This window comes from Oncorhynchus kisutch, linkage group LG4, assembly GCF_002021735.2.
Source record: "Oncorhynchus kisutch isolate 150728-3 linkage group LG4, Okis_V2, whole genome shotgun sequence".
Classification (NCBI taxonomy): Eukaryota; Metazoa; Chordata; class Actinopteri; order Salmoniformes; family Salmonidae; genus Oncorhynchus; species Oncorhynchus kisutch.
This window is the reverse complement of record NC_034177.2, coordinates 68,130,660-68,150,075: the sequence shown is the minus strand read 5'-3', so window position 1 is coordinate 68,150,075 and position 19,416 is coordinate 68,130,660. Positions and strand designations below refer to the sequence as shown.

General features: G+C 45.6%; 1 protein-coding gene across 6 annotated transcripts in view; it reads right to left on the bottom strand.

Moving 5' to 3' along the window:
• The window catches only part of LOC109888965 (latent-transforming growth factor beta-binding protein 1), a 138,054-nt gene that overhangs the window by 61,737 nt on the left and 56,901 nt on the right, over positions 1-19,416 (bottom strand). For 5 of the 6 annotated variants that reach the window (XM_031823465.1, XM_031823468.1, XM_031823471.1 and 2 more), the window contains exons 8-11: positions 18,273-18,372; positions 9,994-10,077; positions 5,070-5,192; positions 1,510-1,677 (exon numbers count right to left, since the gene is read on the bottom strand). In XM_031823465.1, the coding sequence (XP_031679325.1) occupies positions 1,510-1,677; positions 5,070-5,192; positions 9,994-10,077; positions 18,273-18,372 (475 nt within the window). The remainder of the gene's footprint in view (positions 1-1,509; positions 1,678-5,069; positions 5,193-9,993; positions 10,078-18,272; positions 18,373-19,416) is intronic. The other variant, XM_031823469.1, reaches the window with a different exon arrangement.

The window sequence follows — 19,416 nt, the reverse complement described above, 5'->3', positions numbered from 1 at the left end:
CCTATAAGTCTAAGACTGTGCACAGAGGGACATTTGGTCAATATTAAAAAGGGAACTACATTTAATTAAACAGGCTTTTAAAATTCAATATTGATGCACAATTTCTAATTAATATATCAAAGGGACGCACAGGCACTAATTTCATGGAATGTCCCGTCTGAGTTCTTTCTGAGCTCCACATAGCCTTCGTAATGTGTCCTCTCTGCAGGACTTATGTGTTCCCATTAGAAACCAAGGAGACACAGTGGATCAAGTCACTGGTGATAAAGACTGCGAGTCACACACTTGTCTCATTCTTGAATGTCTTTGTGCAACTAGCATTTTGTAAGGACTTGACTAGATTTGTTTGGGAAGCGTCATGTCAAGGTTTCCATTTATGTCCCAATGAATGAAAACTAAGTACCAACCATTGTTACACAGTGTAGCGTCCACCAATCCAGTTTCATATAAGAATAGCACATGCTATCTATGCAGTTTCCCATTTTAACCAACAAGCATTTGCAAGAAGTTAGAATCTACCAAAATAAACTGTATCCATCTCTATCTGAATTGAAAGAACCATGTCAGCCAATTGTAATTAAACCACGACATTGATAGTGAAAAGAATATATCAGAATAATCAGTTACTAATCCAGCTACAAGCGCCTCTGTGAACATTCCGACAAACAAAGAAAAAATAACATTAAAGAGACCTTAAAAAATGCTGCCCTTCATAACAAGGTAAATCCTACATGTAATCAGCTCAAGTTTATTTCCAGATAAAGGAGCACGTCTCTAATTTACTCTTCTAACAGCTCTTAACCTTACCTACAGAAATGTCCTCACATTGGGAGAAATGGGCCCGGTTCCAAGCAATCATCCCCTAACTCTATTACACTCCCCATAACAATTTACTGTACTACACTGGGAACTTTGAAGATCTGGCAACCAAAATAATCTGGCAACCCAGATGATTTTACCGGGTGTTGTTAATTAGGCTAAACGAGGCCATCCAGTAATGTCTCCCGGAGCCTAGACAGACAATACAGGCACAGACACAGAAAAGGCTTACAGTTGTTCCCAGACTAACCTCCCAGGTCTAATGGAATGTTTGGCTCAGTGTCATCAATTCATTAAGACAGACCTTTTCAAGTGGAAGTGTGAGGACTCAGCAAACAGTTTCTATCTATTTAGTGTGCCTGTGCTGCACATGATCTGCAGGTGTCCGCTATTGTGTCACCCCAGCCAACACTGACCATGATACCCGTACAGATGGCAATGGCGGATGGAGAGACATGGTGGAATAAGGGGAGACAGGAGGAGAGTGCTGGTGGTGGAGATATAACTGCATCTAAAACTGTCTACTTGGCAAAGCAGTGAAACACATGCACAGAGAGAGAGAAACATTGAGTGTGGGTGGGGGATGGATGCCACTGGTCCCACATTTCAATCTCTCAATGTGAGAGTGGTGGAATGGATGGATGGGTGGAGGTGTCTGGGACTCAGAGTTGCTGGCGTCAGAGGCCTTACCTGTTCCTGGTAGGGGGCACTTGTCGCAGCGTGGGCCCCAGGCCTTGCCCACACTGCAGCAGCAGAGCTGTTTGCTCAGCTGAGCAGACACCGGGTGCAAACACTGCTTCCCCGAACTGACCAATCGGAAACAAGCCCCTTTCTCCTCGTGGACGGCAGAGGTGTCGGCTGAAGAGGTGCAGTGGGAGAGTGGCAAGGGGAGGCGCGCCACAGTGGGGGGAGACACAGACATGGGGGGAGAGAAAAGAGAGAAAGAGAAAATAAAGAAGTCCCCCTTCACCGGAATCCACCCGCCCAACACAGAGTACAGTACTCACACATTTATAACAACATCAAAAATACCAAGAAAATGTTGAAACGTCTCAGTGGTAGTTAGCTGTGTTGCCTGCTACCGCCGATACATTTCATATCTTCATCACAGGATTTTTGAGCTATGAAGAAAGTGTCAACTAGACTAACCTAAAAGCTCAAATGCAAAACACCCACAAGCACAGCACATACAACAACAAAAGCTCTCTGGGTGTACAAACATCGAGCTCTTCATGCCAATGCTTCATGCACTAATGAACAAAGTCAAATGCTGACCCAAATAACAGCATGCAGTAGGGTTGGTTGAGTGTTTCTGAATGGTGCACATCATGAGGGGTTTAAGCAGCACAAATCCTGAAGTGTAGTAGTGGAAACTGTGGTATGGCAAGGCACCAACGGAACAAAGACTCTCTAAGGATTTGACTTCCAAGTAAAGCTGGAACCACATGATGTTCTTCCACTATTTCTTCATTTTTCAATGGGTGAGCTCTCCTATCAACGTTAAATCAGTGCTCATACAAACTGACCATGATATTCCTTTTTTTCCCCTCTCACAACAGTCTCCAAATCCCAAAATGTAACAATGTTGAACTGCTGAGGCCAAAAGGAGGGCTTAATGGGTTAATGCATATCAACATCAAATTAGAAGTACTGGAGTGCCCAAGACATCATTCAAAGAACACTGAAATGTAATAGATGCTTCTTTACCAATCCTGTACAAAAGGTCACAAAGACTTGTTCTAAAGTTGTAATTCTTCTAACATTTTCACTTTTAGGCAGTTTGTGTGGTGCATTGATATTCGTCAAAACAGACTGAAAAAGTTATCAGGTTTTCAGTCATTATTGACAGAGAGGGTGTGTGTGCAAGCGTGTGTGTGTGTGTGTACTGTTGGAAAGGGGGGCTCGAACGGCTCCAAATCTGCTGTCCCTCCAAAATCCTTAACAAAAATCGTGACGGCGCCTCCGAGTCTCGGACACACGGGAGCTCGGGAGCACATGGGAGCTCGGGAGCACATGGGAGCACGGGAGAACATGGGAGCACATGGGAGCTCGGGAGCACATGGGAGCACGGGAGCTCGGGAGCACATGGGAACTCGGGAGCACATGGGAGCACGGGAGCACATGGGAGCTCGGGAGCACATGGGAGCACGGGAGAACATGGGAGCCCGTGAATAGGCCAGTGAATGCCCCAATGATGGGATCTCTCCCTTTGTCGGATGTGAGAGGCAGCAGTGTAGAGGGGAGTGGGAAGGGGAGATGGAGGGAGAGAGAGAGATGAGGGTACTGGAGTTCTGCTAGATTGCCCTGGGAAGCCCTCTCTTAATTTCTAGACAGTTGCTGCACTTGTCTCCCATCATGTTACCTATTTGGAGCGTAGCCCTTTACACTTGTACCCGTATACGGGTTGAAAATGCAGATTTGGGCCTCCGAGTGGTGCAGCGGTCTAAGGCACTGCAAAACAAAGCAACTACAAGTGTGCTTGATCTAGTTCCTCAACGGCACAACTAGGAGAGCTACAAAAAAAAGTTGTAGTTGAAGACTCTTCTTCAACTATAACATAAAACATAGACATAAAATTGCATTGAAATGACTTAGGAACTGTGCACACTTTTGAGAGGTGTGTGGCCACTTGGAGACACCAGTTCGTCCTCTCACTCAAACCCTTTTTTTTGTCTTATGTTGCATCTACCCACATTTTCCAGAAATCTTCTTATCATGTTACTGAATGTATCCAGAGTATTTTCAGATTTCAGATTTCATCAAATCCGGCAAAAACTACAGTAAATGTAAAATGCACATCAAATCAACAGTGTAATGTTTGGATTCAGTCTTGTGTCAGGTGAACTGTTGTGTCCACACCTTTTGTCTAATAATTCCCCCATAATCTCCAAACTGTTCCCTTTCAATTGCTGCCATGCTTATGCATTTCACATTTCTTTTGTAAGAAACATTTCAATTTAGCCCTATCCATACAGGCCAATTCCCACGATTGTAAAGGGTTAATCTCGCGTGGTAGGTGCATTTCAAGCAGTCATTACTGATCTTTTGGTCAAGAATGTCGTCTTGCACCAGTGGAACGTTTGATGGCGTGTCAGAATCCGAAAATAAAATTGAGTCACAGTTATTGTAAGTGCTACGCATGGAATGCATCGGTTTATTTTAGTTCTAAGTGTAGTTGGACACAGGATGTACATGTATGTGTGAAGTCTGATTCCATGGTACAATAGGGCATTATTAGTGGCTCTCACAATGGGAAAGTCCGTTTTGGTTGGTTACTGTTGCTGTCATGCATATTATAAGCCAATCAACACACAAAGGCAGTACATAGGAGGGTCAGGCTGTATTTGGTCCTTCATCAACACCAATATGTTTCTCTCTAAACTCCACTGTGCCTTTCATGCCAGCAGAGAGCTCAGTAGGTCAACACACACAATGAGGGGAGATGTCTAGATCCGACATTGGCGGTTCAATGACAGGGAATACATGTAGGGGATTAGGGGAAACACAATGGGTGATGTCACTGATGCATTTCCAATGCCTCCTTTTTCCCTGTAAGGACAAAACTGTAGCAAGGCTCCTTGCCATAGCCAGTGATGTTGATGAATGGCCACTCAGGTTTCAATAGCAATGAGATAAATAGAGGGGAACCAGGAGGAGACACAAACCAAGAGTCAAAACCCCCACACACACACACAGGTCAGACTGGGAGAGACAACAACCGTCAGGGAAAAGCATCCTAAACAAGACCGTCATTAAAGGCCATCACTGATCAATTACTCTCCTACCAAGAACCCAGAGAACTGAGAATCAAGTCACTAGGATTTTAATCTCTCAACCCAAAACTCCTTCCTTCCTTCCCTCCCACTTTCAGTGGAGAGAAATACGATGTGTTGTGTTTGGCAATATGCTGTGCATTTTGCTCCATGCTCTGAGGGGAATCTAATTAATATGATAAACGCCATGCTATTCATCCATGCATTCCCATCTGTTCCCACATTCATATGCATATCATCAAAACACAGCCTTTGCAGTACGCTTTGCGGCATTCAAAACAGACTGCAATCTTACAGACTGCAATCCTGACTGTACAGGCTGAAGTAATGTATATTTTTAAACGTATTGGAAATGTCACACCCAAATATAGCACAGAGAGAAAGACAGAGCGAGAGAGAGAGGGAGATAGAGCGAGAGAGGAAGAGAGGGCGAGACAGAGAGAGAGAGAGAGACAGGGAGAGTTATAAAGGACTTACGGATACAGGTGGAGAGGGTGGGGTCAGGGATATAGCCGACCTTACAGCTGCACCTGTAGCTGCCCATGGTGTTCAGACAGTCTCCGTTGGGACACACACCCTGCAGCTGGCACTCATTAAGATCTGCAACAGAAAAACAAGGAGAGGAACAAAGTAATACACTGTTGATATACATATTAGTGTGTATTACACAGTACAGAAAGGATTATGAACTGAATGTGCATAGAATAGAGATGTGTACGCCGACAATTCCACAGATTACCATAATTTGGTTTGTTTCTATACATATGTTTGTATAATAGCTCACAACAACCGCATTCGTATCATAATGTTTGGTGTAGCCCCAACATCACTGTTATGGCCCAAGGCAGCTCCCGTAGTTTGAAGTAATTCATGTGGAGTGGAGGAGACCGGTTATGGAGTAACCTGATAAATGAGCAGGTTGATTTCCTTAGTTATGAGGCTGGATGTGGGACTAACAGCTTTGGGTGTCCACTGGTTCACTGCGGAGTAGCCATGTCAGCCAGTCACCGCTATGCAATCTGGTTTCCGAGCTGGTCATGGGTGCACCTCAGCCACGCTCAAGGTCCTAAATGATATCATAACCGCCATCGATAAGAGACAATACTGTGCAGCTGTATTCATCGACCTGGCCAAGGCTTTCGACTCTGTCAATCACCACATTCTTATTGGCAGACTCAACAGCCTTGTATTCTCAAATGACTGCCTCGCCTGGTTCACCAACTACTTCTCAGACAGAGTTCAGTGTGTCAAATCGGAGGGCCTGTTGTCCGGACCTCTGGCAATCTCTTTGGGGGTGCCACAGGGTTCAATTCTCGGGCCGACTCTCTTCTCTGTATATATCAATGATGTTGCTCTTGCTGCTGGTGATTCTCTGATCCACCTCTACGCAGACAACACCATTCTGTATACTTCTGGCCCTTCTTTGAACACTGTTAACCTCCAGATGAGCTTCAATGCCATACAACACTCCTTCTGTGGCCTCCAACTGCTCTTAAAAGCTAGTAAAACTAAATGCATGCTCTTCAACCGATCGCTGCCCACACCCACCGCCTGTCTAGCATCACTACTCTGGACGGTTCTGACTTAGAATGTGGACAACTACAAATACCTAGGTGTCTGGTTAGACTGTAAACTCTCCTTCCAGATTCACATTAAGCATCTCCAATCCAAAATTAAATCTAGAATTGGCTTCCTATATCGCAACAAAGCATCCTTCACTCATTCTCCCAAACATACCCTCGTAAAACTGACTATCCTACCGATCCTCGACTTCGGTGATGTAATTTACAAAATAGACTCCAACACTCTACTCAGCAAATTGGATGCAGTCTATCACAGTGCCATCCGTTTTGTCACCAAAGCCCCATAGACTACCCACCACTGTGACCTGTATGCCCTCGTTGGCTGGCCTTCGCTTCATATTTGTCGCCAAACCCACTGGCTCCAGGTCATCTATAAGTCTTTGCTAGGTAAAGCCCCGCCTTATCTCAGCTCACTGGTCACCATAGCAGCACCCACCCGTAGCATGCACTCCAGCAGGTATATTTCACTGGTCACCCCCAAAGCCAATTCCTAATTTGGCCACCTTCCCTTCCAGTTCTCTGCTGCCAATGACTGGGATGAAATGTAAAAATCACTGCTGGAGACTCATTTCTCCCTCTCTAACTTTAAGCATCAGCTGTCAGAGCAGCTCACAGATCACTGCACCTCTACATAGCCCATCTGTAAATAGCCCATCCAACTACCTCATCCCCATACTGTTATTTATTTATTTTGCTACTTTGCATCCCAGTATCTCTACTTGCACATTCATCTTCGGGCACATCTATCATTCCAGTGTTTAATTGCTATATTGTAATTATTTCGCCAATATGGCCTATTTATTGCCTTACCTCCCTTATCCTACCTCATTTGCAGACACTGTATATATACTTTTTCTATTATATTATTGACTGTATGTTTGTTTATTCCATGTGTAACTCTGTGTTATTGTTTGTGTCGCACTGCTTTGCTTTATCTTGGCCAGGTCGCAGTTGTAAATGAGAACTTGTTCTCAACTAGCCTACCTGGTTAAATAAAGGTGTAATAAAAAATAGTCTGACTTGTTAAGGAACCATCAACTGGGTAGACGTAATATGTCCAGTGGGAAGAAGGTGAACAGAATGCTCTCCCCTGTATACTTTGTTATAACAGGAGACAAGCAGACTTTGTATCCCCTTCCAACACGGCTGCCTCTTAGCTGTTTACATATATCGTGTTCATTTGTTTTGGTATCCAGATTACAAGTGTAGTTTGTCATTGAGAGGGCTAAATACGAAGCATGCTTTCGTGTTAAGTATCCAAACGGGAGCTTTGTTCCATCCAGAGTTCCATGTGATTTGTTCCCCTTTCATTTTGTTCAACGGGGTTAATATTATCACTTTATATGTTGTTCATTCTGTTGCAAAAGTGAAAAGATATACCAGTACAGGATCATCACTCATCCACAGAGTGTTCTAGAAGCCTCACACACGACAACGTGGGCCGTGTACTTGACAAGAGCAGCATCACACCATCATGTGGTACAGGCCACAGCACGTTGATATCCTTCCATGTAATGTCATGAATATTTCAGAGGACACATCCTGACCAGGTTCATGTCACAGGAGGCTCTGCTGTGTTCTGTTAAACAGGAATTGAATCAACAAATAGGGGAAGAGACGTCATTCCCGGGGGGTGGGGGAATGAGGGCGTTCCCACTTGTCTCACAGGACAGATGATCCAAATCAGGCAGATCTCAGGAGGAGAAAGACGTTTGAGTTAACATTCTTTACTGTTGATATTCCTCTGCTAGGAATATCAACAAATGGCTATTCTCATCTATGGGATGTGTTTCCACTGGCGCTTTCACGGTTTTAACACCTGCATCATTCCTTTAAGCCCCGCCCACATGCGCTGTCAATCACTGCACTGACAGAATAATTACACACCATATACACTCACTATTTCTGTCCCCTCAGGGCTCCACAGAGAGCGGCCCACTGCCTCTGATGACACACAGAGGAGTATGCTGCTGGGGTGAGGAGATCACTGCTCTCTCATCACTTTAATCACTTTGGACTCAGATCCACTGCCTGGACTGGGACAGACCTGCACGCATTAGTCACCACAACCTTCAGCAGCGCCTGAGAAGCGTTAAACGAGATTATGTGGGAGGGAGATTGGCTTGTCCAAGAGAAGTCATACTGAACATGACCCAGCCTAACACCAAGCCTTACCCCCCTCCCCTCACCACTTCAGAACTCAAATGGCTCACTGGGGAATATTGAATCAGAACCTGGATCAGAACCAGACCCGCCGACTACACGCAACTTTAAACCAGCCGAGTGATCCTCTATCGTGTCTCTTTTTTCCCTCCATTTGTTATATTGGACAGTCACACCATATCCAGCAATTAGTAAACACACATAGCTAGCTCACAGGAAAACAAAATGGAGATTCAATCCAAATCAGCTCTGTAAAAAAAGGGGTGATAATAAGGGGAACAGGATGTGTTGGATTACAGGGTAAAGAGTCACAGCACCTAAACAGGAATAATAAGTCTGGTCTCCTGGGCTGCCACTCTCCTCAGCCTGGCAGCACTCCGAATAGGCAGCGGTCAGGCCTCGGCTCCCCTTTCAGAGCCCTTCTCAGCCTAACCACAGTTATGGCACTCGCCTTGGCGCGGTGGCACTCTGCCTCATGTAGAACCAGTGGAACCCGGGCAGATGCCCTCTGTTGTTTGTGCCATGCGCTACAGTAACAGTGCCGTCAATGAATGGGATCCCTTTGAAGTGAGTAGGGAGTGATGTCCCCTAATGTTTTAAATGTACTGTCCACAGTTCCAATAGAATTCGCAATGATGTAGAATAATGTAGTGTGCTTAGTGTTGGCCAGTTGTTACTGTAGTAGAGATGCTCACGAGCACAATATTAAGGATAAGCCTTCACTATTTCATAACTCCTCTGTGTAAGATCTGTCAGTTCAAACAGTCGGCTATCATAGAGAGAAGCAGAGGTCTGGGTTTCCTGCTGATTAGAGGAGAGCAGTAGGGGTTATATTTTTTGTTGAAAAAGTGAGCAGTCCGTTGCCTCTGAGCAGGCGTGTGGCGTATACACAGACACTGGTCTCTCTCCCTCACCCTCCCTCCCCTTGAGTGGAATGCTGAGTGAATGGGCCACAGTAGGTTCAAAAGTCGCTGGGCCAGAGCAGGCTTGATTTAGTGTGACTCCTCTGAAAACGGCCTGCCAGCCCTGAAGTATTGTAGTCATTGTTCGCTATCATATCCCAATTCAATACAGATTAGGGAAATCTATCAAATATGGCACCTGCCTCTTTTCCCTCTCTCCCCCGCATGGCTGTTATGGTGTTTGGGGTCCTGCTAAAGCAGGATTGATCACTGACGACCAAGTGGAGCAAGTCAAGAGGAGAAAGAGAAGAAAAACGTTCATTTTTGATAGATTTCAGGAGACAACAAATGGCAGCTGACAAACCAGTGTCATAAATGGTCTGAGTCAGTCTATCTGTGGAGGACTAGAGGGTGAGGGACCAGCAGAGGGTGCTGTATATAGGTAGACAGGCCGACATCACCCAAGGAAAGAGCAGAGTAGAGAGCACAGGAAACGACACAAAGCGAGAGAATGATCTCCTTGTCAAAATGAAGCATATTCATTCCTCGTCTCTGGATGGTAGCCCTGCGCTCTCGCAGGGTTTTATGTGGCTGGTGACAAATCACTTCTTTAAGGCTCATTTCTCTTGGCGAAGCCCTCCGCCACGCTGAGAAAACAGACTTCTCTCTGCTCTCTGTGTGCGAAAACACAAGCCAAACAATGGCAGTGGTAGTCGTAGAGACGTTGAACAAGAGGTGGACCGCAGCTCTTACCTTGGCAGTGGGAGTTGTTGATGCGCTTGTATCCCTGGGGGCAGTCCATCGCGCGTCTTGATCCTCCGCCTGTCAGAGGAATAGCTGGAGAAGAGAGAGAGATATCTTATTTTTAGAGACTTTTACATGACTCAGAAGAACGTACACTTCATTATCTCATAAGAACGCGTTTAATTGACTATGATACATAGGTTTTTCAAATGTACTTCTACTGATACTTTGGGGATTCCTCCTGACTTGATGGGAGTAGACAGCATTTGATGACGGATCCAGAATTGTTTAGGCAGAAGGAAGCCCACAGTATCTCTACTCTGCCCTGTTCAACACAAACATGATCCATGAACACCTAGTCAAAACCAGTGTTTCACCAACACATACACGTACATACATGAACAAAACACACAATTGAGTTGAACACATTCAGGGGAATGTCTAAAAAAAACTTTAAAAAACATCCTCTCACTGTAAACTGCGTTTATTTTCAGCAAACTAATCATGTGTAAATATTTGTATGAACATAACAATATTCAACACCTGAGACATAAACTGAACAAGTTCCACAGACATGTGACTAACAGAAATTGAATAATGTGTCCCTGAACAAAGGGGGGGTCAAAATAAAAAGTAAAAAGTAGTCAGTAAAAAAGTAGTCAGTATCTGGTGTGGCCACCAGCTGCATTAAGTACTGCAGTGCATCTCCTCCTCAGGGACTGCACCAGATTTGCCAGTTCTTGCACCATATTCTTCCACCAAGGTGCCTGCAAGTTCCCGGCTATTTCTTCACCCTCCAACGGGTCCCAGACGTGCTCAGTGGGATTGAAATCCGGGCTCTTCGCTGGCCATGGCAGAACACTGACATTCCTGTTTTGCAGGAAATCATGCACAGAACGAGCAGTATGGCTGGTGGCATTGTCATACTGGAGGGTCATGTCAGTATGAGCATGCAGGAAGGGTACCACATGAGGGAGGAGGATGTCTTCCCTGTAATGCACAGTGTTGAGATTTCCTGCAATGACAACAAGCTCAGTCTGATGATGCTGTGACACACCGCCGCAGACCATGACGGACCCTCCACTTCCAAATCGATCACGCTCCAGAGTACCAGCCTCAGTGTAACGCTCATTCCTTCAACGATAAACGCGAATCCGACCATCACCCCTGGTGAGACAAAACCGCGTCTTGCCAATCCTGTCTGGTCCAGCGACGGTGGGTTTGTGCCCGTTGTTGCCGGTGTTGTCTGGTAAGGACCTGCCTTACAATAGGCCTACAAGTCCTCAGTCCAGCCTCTCTCAGCCTATTGCAGACAGTCTGAGCACTGATGGAGGGATTGTGCGTTCCTGGTGTAACCTGGGCAGTTGTTGCCATCCTGTACCTGTCCCTCAGGTGTGATGTTTGGGTGTACCGATCCTGTGCAGGTGTTGTTACATGTGGTCAGCCACTGCGAGGACGATCAGCTGTCCGTCCAGTCTCCCTGTAGCACTGTCTTAGGTGTCTCACAGTACGGACATTACAAGCCCTGGCCACATCTGCAGTCCTCATGCCTCCTTGCAGCATGCCTAAGGCACGTTCACGCAGATGAGCAGGGACCCTGGGCATCTTTCTTTTGGTATTTTTCATAGTCAGTAGAAAGGCCTCTTTAGTGTCCTAAGTTCTCATAACTGTGACATTAATTACCTACCGTCTGTAAGCTGTTAGCGTCTTAACAACCGTTCCACAGGTGCATGTTCATTAATTGTTTATGATTCATTGAACAAGCATGGGAAACAGTGTTTAAACCCTTTCAATGAAGATCTGTGAAGTTATTTGAATGTTTATGAATGATCTTTTAAAGAGTCTTGAAAAATGGATGTTTCATCCTTTCCTGAGTTTATTACAGTTGATCAGTTTATCCTCATTTCAGGCTAGAGGTGACTTCAGGAAACCTGCCACAGATAAAACCATCACACTTTTTTGGGATTGACGACAGGGTGCTTGAATCCTTCTTTTATCTCCATCACTAATTCATGGTACTATCCTCCTGACGCAGGCCTCTCAGTTTACTGCCATTGTCTGATAGCTGTTTGAGGACAAGAATAGTGATCTCAAGCTTACCTCGAGGGAAAATGAGATTCATGGCAAAAATAAAACATTGAATACAAAAGGAAACCTTGTTTGCTCCCATATGGGCTTTAGTTGCATGCCAGCCCAAGCAACCATTATCATGAAGGAAAAAAATTAACAGGAAAATAAGGGCAAAAAAAATCTGTCTCTCACATGGTGCACACATGCGGCAACTGATCAAACCCATGAACAAACACTTGCTCTCCTGCATTCAACTCTCTTATCCCTGGCCACACAAACACCCTCTTACCTCCACTTCCAAATGCCAAACATCATGTAGCCATAATACACTAGATGGCATAAAGTATGTTGAAACCTGCTTGTTTGAACATCTCATTCCAAAATCATGGAGTTCAATCAAATCTTATTGGTCACATACACATGGTTAGCAGATGTTATTGCATGTGTAGTGAAATGCTTATGCTTCTAGATTCGCCAGAGCAGCAATACCGAACAGGTAATATCTAACAAATTCCACAACAAAACCTAATACACACAATCTAGTGAAGGAATGGGATGAGAATATATAAGTATAAAATATATGGATGAGCAGAGACAGAGCGGCTAAGATACAATAGATAGTAAAGAATAGATAGTGAAGGATACAGTATACAGTATATACATAAGAGATGAGTAATGCGAGATATGTAAACATTCTTAAAGTGGCATTATTAAAGTGACTAGTGTTCCATTTATTAAAGTGGCCAATGATGTCAAGTCTGTATGTAGGCAGCCGCCTCTCTGTCCTAGTGGTGGCTGTTTAACAATCTGATGGCCTTGACCGCACCATCCTCTGGAGAGCCCTGTGGTTGTGGGCGTTGCAGTTGCCATACCAGACGGTGATACAGCCCGACAGGATGCTCTCAATTGTGCACCGGTAAAAGTTAGTGAAGGTTTTCAGTGACAAGCCACATTTTTTCAGCCTCCTGAGGTTGAAGAGGCGCTGTTGCGCCTTCTTCACCACACTGTCTGTGTGGGTGGACCATTTCAGTTTGTCTGTGATATGTACAACTTTTCACCTTCTCCACTCCTGTCCCGTCGATGTGGATAGGGGGTGTTCCCTTTGCTGTTTCCTGAAGTCCACAATCATCTCTTTTGTTTTGCTGACATTGAGTGAGAGGTAATTGTTTTACCTCCTCTCTGTAAGCCGTCTCGTCGTTGTTGGTAATCAAGCCTACCACTGTAGTGTCGTCTGCAAACTTGATGATTGAGTTGGAGGCGTGCATGGCCACGCAGTCATGGGTGAACAGGGAGTACGGGAGAGGACTGAGAACGCACCCTTGTGGGGCCCCAGTGTTGAGGATCAGCGGGGTGGAGATGTTGTTTCCTACCCTCTCCACCTGGGGGTGGCCCGTCAGGAAGTCCAGGACCCAGTTGACAGGGTGGGGTCGAGAACCAGGCTCTCAAGCTTAATGATGAGTTTGGACGGTACTATGGTGTTGAATGCTGAGCTGTAGCCAATGAACAGCATTCTTACATAGGTATTCCTCTTGTCCAGATGGGATAGGGCAGTGTGCAGTGTGATGACGATTGCATCGTCTGTGGACCTATTGGGGTGATAACCAAATTGGAATGGGTCTAGGGTAACAGGTAGGTTGAAGGTGATATGATCCCTGACTAAGCACTTCATGATTACAGAAGTGAGTGCTGTTGGGCGATAGTCATTTAGCTCAGTTACCTTAGCTTTCTTGGGAACAGGAACAATGGTGGCCATCTTGAAGCATGTGGGGACAGCAGACTGGGATTGATTGAATATGTCTGTAAACACACCAGCCAGCTGGTCTGCTCATGCTCAAGGGGACGCGGTAAGGGATGCAGTCTGGGCCAGCAGCCCTCCGAGGGTTAACAGGTTGAAATGTTTTACTCAAGTTGGCCACGGAGAAGGAGAGCCCACAGTCTTTGGTAGCGGGCAGTGTCGGTGGCATTGTATTGTCCTCAAAGCACGCAAAGTTGGTGTTTAATTTGTCTGGGAGCAAGACGTCGATGTCTGTGAAGGGGCTGGTTTTCTTTTTGTAATCCGTGAATGTCTGCAGACCCTGCCACATATGTCTTGTGTTTGAGCCGTTGAATTGCGACTCCACTTTGTCTCTATACTGACGCTTTGCTTGTTTGATTGACTAACTACACTGTCATGTTTCCAGTCGCCTTGCCATGATTAAATGCGGTGGTACGTGCTTTCAGTTTTGCACAAGTGCTGCCATCTATCCACAGTTTCTGCTTGGTCGCCCCTTTGCTGCTATAACAGCCTCCACTCTTCTGGGAAGGCTTTCCACTAGATGTTTGAACATTGCTGCAGGGAATTGCTTCCATTCAGCCACAAGAGCATTAGTGCGGTCGGGCACTGATGTTGGGCAATTAGGCCTGGCTCGCAGCCAGCGTTCCAATTTACACCAAAGGTGTTCGATGGGGTTGAGGTCAGGGCTCTTTGTGCACGGGGGCATTGTCATGCTGAAACAGGAAAGGACCTTCCCCAAACTGTTGCCACAAAGTTGGAAGTACAGAATCGTCTAGAACGTCATTGTATGCTGCAGTGTTAAGATTTCCCTTCACTGGAAACTAAGGGGCCTTGCCCGGACCATGAGAAACAGCACCAGACCATTATTCCTCCTCCACCAAATTATACAGTTGGCACTATGCATTCTGGCAGGTAGCGTTCTCCTGGTATCCCCCAAACCCAGATTCGTCCGTAGGACTGCCAGATGGTGAAGCGTGATTCATCACTCTAGAGAACTCGTTTCCACTGCTCCAGAGTCCAATGGCTTTACACAACTCCAGCCGGCGCTTGGCATTGCGCATGGTGATCTTAGGCTTGTGTCCGACTGCTCCGCCATTGAATCCCATTTCATGAAGTTCCAGACAAACAGTTATTGTGCTGATGTTGCTTCCAGAGGCAGTTTGGAACTCGGTAGTGAGTGTTGCATCTGAGGAAAGATGATTTTTACACGCTATGCACTTCAGCAGTTCCATTCTGTGAGCTTGTGTGGCCTATCACTTCGCAGTTGAGCCATTGTTTCTCCTAGACATTTCCACTTATACAATAACAGCACTTACAGTTGACCGGGGCAGCTCTAGCAGGGCAGAAATTTGATGAACTGACTTGTTGGAAAGTTGGCATCCTATGACGATGCCACATTGAAAGTCACTGAGCTCTTCAGTATGGGCCATTCTACTGCCAATGTTTGTCTATGGAGATTGCATGGCGGTGTGCTCAATTTTATAGACCTGTCACAAACGGGTGTGGCTGAAATAGCCAAATCTATTAATTTAAAGGGTTGTCCACATACTTTTGTGTATTTAATTTCCAAAGGTTGACATTAATTGCTTTCATTGTAAAAACTCAACGAATGGAGCCAATATCTGACAGAGGGCTGACAGAGGAAGAGTGCTTTAGGGCACAGTCAGAGTCCTCAAAGTGGAAGCATTAAACTGCATTTCCCATGGTACTGGCTCAGAATAAATCTAGCCATTTCAAAGCTGAGGGGTGATCGCAAATGGAGACTTTACTCAAAGTCTGGGGCTTATGCATTATGCCAACTCTGTTGCAAAACGTTTCTTAAACGGAATGAAACGGGGAGGGACCTACCTGAATTTGTCCAAAAGAAACTTGTTTTAGTTGCACAAATGTTTGGACTAATGATTCCACCCTGCTTAAGGTAAGAAGGGGGGATATAGAACTACTGTGACAGACGGAAGTACTGTTGGAGGGCTTTTCAGACCCGGTAACAGGGTGGCACCCAAGTACCTGAAAGCAGATTGCTCGCTTGCTTAACAGGGAACAAGGCTATGTTTGTTTGCGTGTAAGCCAATTTATTTACCAGTTACAACTGTCTCCGGGGCACAATGGAGCAGTTCACACAGGGCCCGCACATAAATGCTAACCTCACTCCCCTGGCATTCCTGACTTCCAACACAGCCAGACATTACACTGTGCCTTTGTACCTTCCAATAACAGGAGCCTTTGGGAACAAACTGGTGAAGAACTATAGGTTTTGTTCCATGTGGAAACCAGAAAAGCATTGGGAAAAGAAAATGTGACTGGATGCGTGGTGATTTCTGAACATGAAAGAGTCTACCTGTTAGGTAAGACAGGAGTACAAACTAACCAAGTTAAACTCTATTTTCAGGCCCAACAGGGAAAAGGCTCCCTGACAGAAAATTAGGTGATGAAAACCTGATTAACTAAATAAGCTTTCATAAGTTTAATGATCAAAGCATAATGATTTAATCTGAAAAGTGCGATGAGGGTGCAGAGTACTTTGATGCCTGTCTGATTGAGGCAGACAAATCTAATAGTATTCTTCTGGGCTACAAATTAGTTTATGAATTCTTATTGAGTACAACAGGGTTGCTCAACTGCCGGCCTGCGGCTGATTTGATTTAGCCCCCCCAGTTTTCTGAGTACAAGGGGGGGGGGGGGGGGGGGATAAAAGACTGTAAAAACACCAGCAAATCAGCTCCAAGTGATTTTAATTTTGGAAATCTGTTCCAAAGTATTCCCAAACATAATAGACAGTTAGTTACACGTGCGTATATGTAACTGGTGTGAAATGGCTAGCTAGTTTGCGGGGTGCGTGCTACCGGCGTTTCAATCGGTGACGTCACTCGCTCTGAGACCTTTGAAGTAGTTGTTCTGGCCACGGCTTTTGTGGAGCGATAGGTTATGATGCTTCGATGGTGTTAGTTGTTGATTTGTGCAGCCCCATGATCACCCGCTATAAAAAACAATTAACCCGCAGCTGAATCTAGTTGATGATCCGTGGAGTACAAGCTATTCAGGTGAAGATATCCATCTCCCTCCAGTTAAATGATGAAAACACATATTTCCAACCACATCCCACCCCCGTCTCCTCCCACCATCCCCTGTCCCCCAATCTCTCATAGACCCAATAGCTTTGGCATGAAGGAAACACAGATAATTATAGAGAGTTCTTTAAGCAGCACTCTGTGGAGGTTGTTGGAATGGCCAAATGCTCACAAGGGCCTAAACCTTCCCCAGCCGTCTCCACTGGGTAACAACTAGCTAAAATAGCCCAGGAAGAGAAAGACAGGACAGCCACGTGGGAACTCAGAATACTGGCATGGAGACACCCAGGCTTGTTTCTTGAACAGATCTCTTCTCAAAATAAACCTACAGGGCCAAAAGCCGACCACCTTTTTTAATCTGGATAAACACAGGGGTCATATAATGTCCTCAACTTAACACAGTGTTCCTGAAATACAAGTCTAAGAGTAGTATTGAAGATAGGCTAGCAGTGCCTAAAGAGCAGCTGCTCTGAAATGACTGGGCTGGACATTTGAAGTAGCTTGGCTACATTATGTAACGTGCCTATGGTGTTGAGAGAAAGGCTGTGTCATGTTTTTGAAACCAGACCTCCACATTTCTGTCCTAGCATTTCTGTTAGCATTCTAGCATAGTTCAAACGTTCCAGAACTATAAACACAAGAAAGGGAAAGATCAAGATAATGTGTCTAGGTTTTCGTCTGGGTCTGTACAAATGAAGTTATTTCCAAATATGGATGAAACACGGCAATGTTGTAATGCTCATCTGGGGGTAAGAGAGTGAACAGTTTTCACCACTCTTAAAATAGAGTTATTAGAGGATTACCATGAGGTGAGTCAGTGGACTAGACCCAGGGGTCCGGTTATTGGAACATTACTGTGGGTCTGGGTCTGTTCAGCACATTCTCACTCGCGTGTCTTCACAAAAATTCATCTGTTTCCCTCAACTCCCCCACCCACCCTTCCTTCATACCCTCCCTTCATACCCCTCCTTTGTCATTCTCAAGCTGTAAAAAACTATTTTCCCATTTTTTGGCAGAAGCTGGGTTCCAACGTGTTGATTGTCTCGACACAAAAACTCCCTTTCTTGGATGCAGTTATGAAGTGAGAAACTGCACATGCCAGTAAACTGCTTCCACAGTGCCAGTAAAGTGTATTACCTGATTTATCTTCAACTACTGTGTCTCCGCAGCAAATAGCCACACAGTATTCACATAGCTGAGACAAATTTCAAACGGGCTGAGATGTCCTTATTTGGGTGTACAGTTCATCTGTCTCTGTCTCGCTCTATGTCTATCCCATGACAGCCTCTCTCACTCCCCATTTCTCATATGACAAAGTTCAACCACTATAATCTACACCAGTCAAAGAGTGTTACTTGTTTTACACTGGTACTTACATGGTTTTGGGCACTTCTGGCATTTGTGGAACCCCCAGGATGTTCCGATGCTCTGACAGCATTCTTCCTGCTTGCTGAGACCAGGGAGGGCCTGGCCACACTGGCATTTAGAAGAGAGTGTGTAGGAGAATGAGAATGAGGAAGAGAGGAGAGAGGAGAGAAACACAGACAGAAAGGAACAGCAGGAGGAGAGATTAAGAGGGTGAATTCAGTATTTTCAGAAGAAAAACAAACTCACTCCACATTTTATTCCCTCCAAAATATTCGATGCACAGGGTCGCAGATGTAGTTGCAGTGTACAGTGAAATACTTAAGCTCCAACAGCGCAGGTGTGAAGGAAACAATAAAAGCAACAATAATAATAAATACATATTTACAACTGTGACAATTATACATATAAATGTCCATTGGAAGGCCTCCCGAGTGGTGCATCGCAGTGCTAAAGGCGTCACTACAGATCCGGGTTCAATCCCGGGCGACCGGGAAACCCATGAGGCGGCGCACATTTGGCCCAGCGTCGTTCGGGTTAGGGGAGGGTTTGGCTGGCTGGGATGTCCTTGTCCCATCACGCTCTAGCGACTCCTGTGGCGGGCCGGGCACATGCACGCTGACAAGGCCGCCGGTTGGACGGTGTTTCCTTCAACACATTGGTGCAGCTGGGTTAAGCGAGCAGTGTGGCAAGAAGCAGTGCGGCTTGGCTGGGTCGTGTTTCGGAGGACGCATGGCTCTCGATCTTCGCTTCTCCCGAGTCCGTACGGGAGTTACAGCAATGGGACAAGACTGAAACTACCAATTGGATATCACAAAATTGGGGAGAAAAGGGGGGGGGGGGGACATGTCCATTGGGGGGTCCAAAGGGACAACAGCAGAGACAGTGGAGGCAGGAGGAGCAGGTAGCTGACTAGTGGTGGCTATTCAGCAGCCTGATGGTCTGGGGGTAGAAGCTATTGGCCAGTCTGATAGTTTTAGCCATGAAGCTCCTGTACTGCCCTCAAACGAGTGATGGAACACCTGGTTTTGTTGGTGTCCTGGATGGCAAGCAGTGCGCACCCAATGGTGCATTCGGGCTGGACATTCTGTTGTTACTTGAAGTAGCTTGGCTACATTATGTAACTTGCCTATGGTGTTGAGAGAAAGGCGGTGT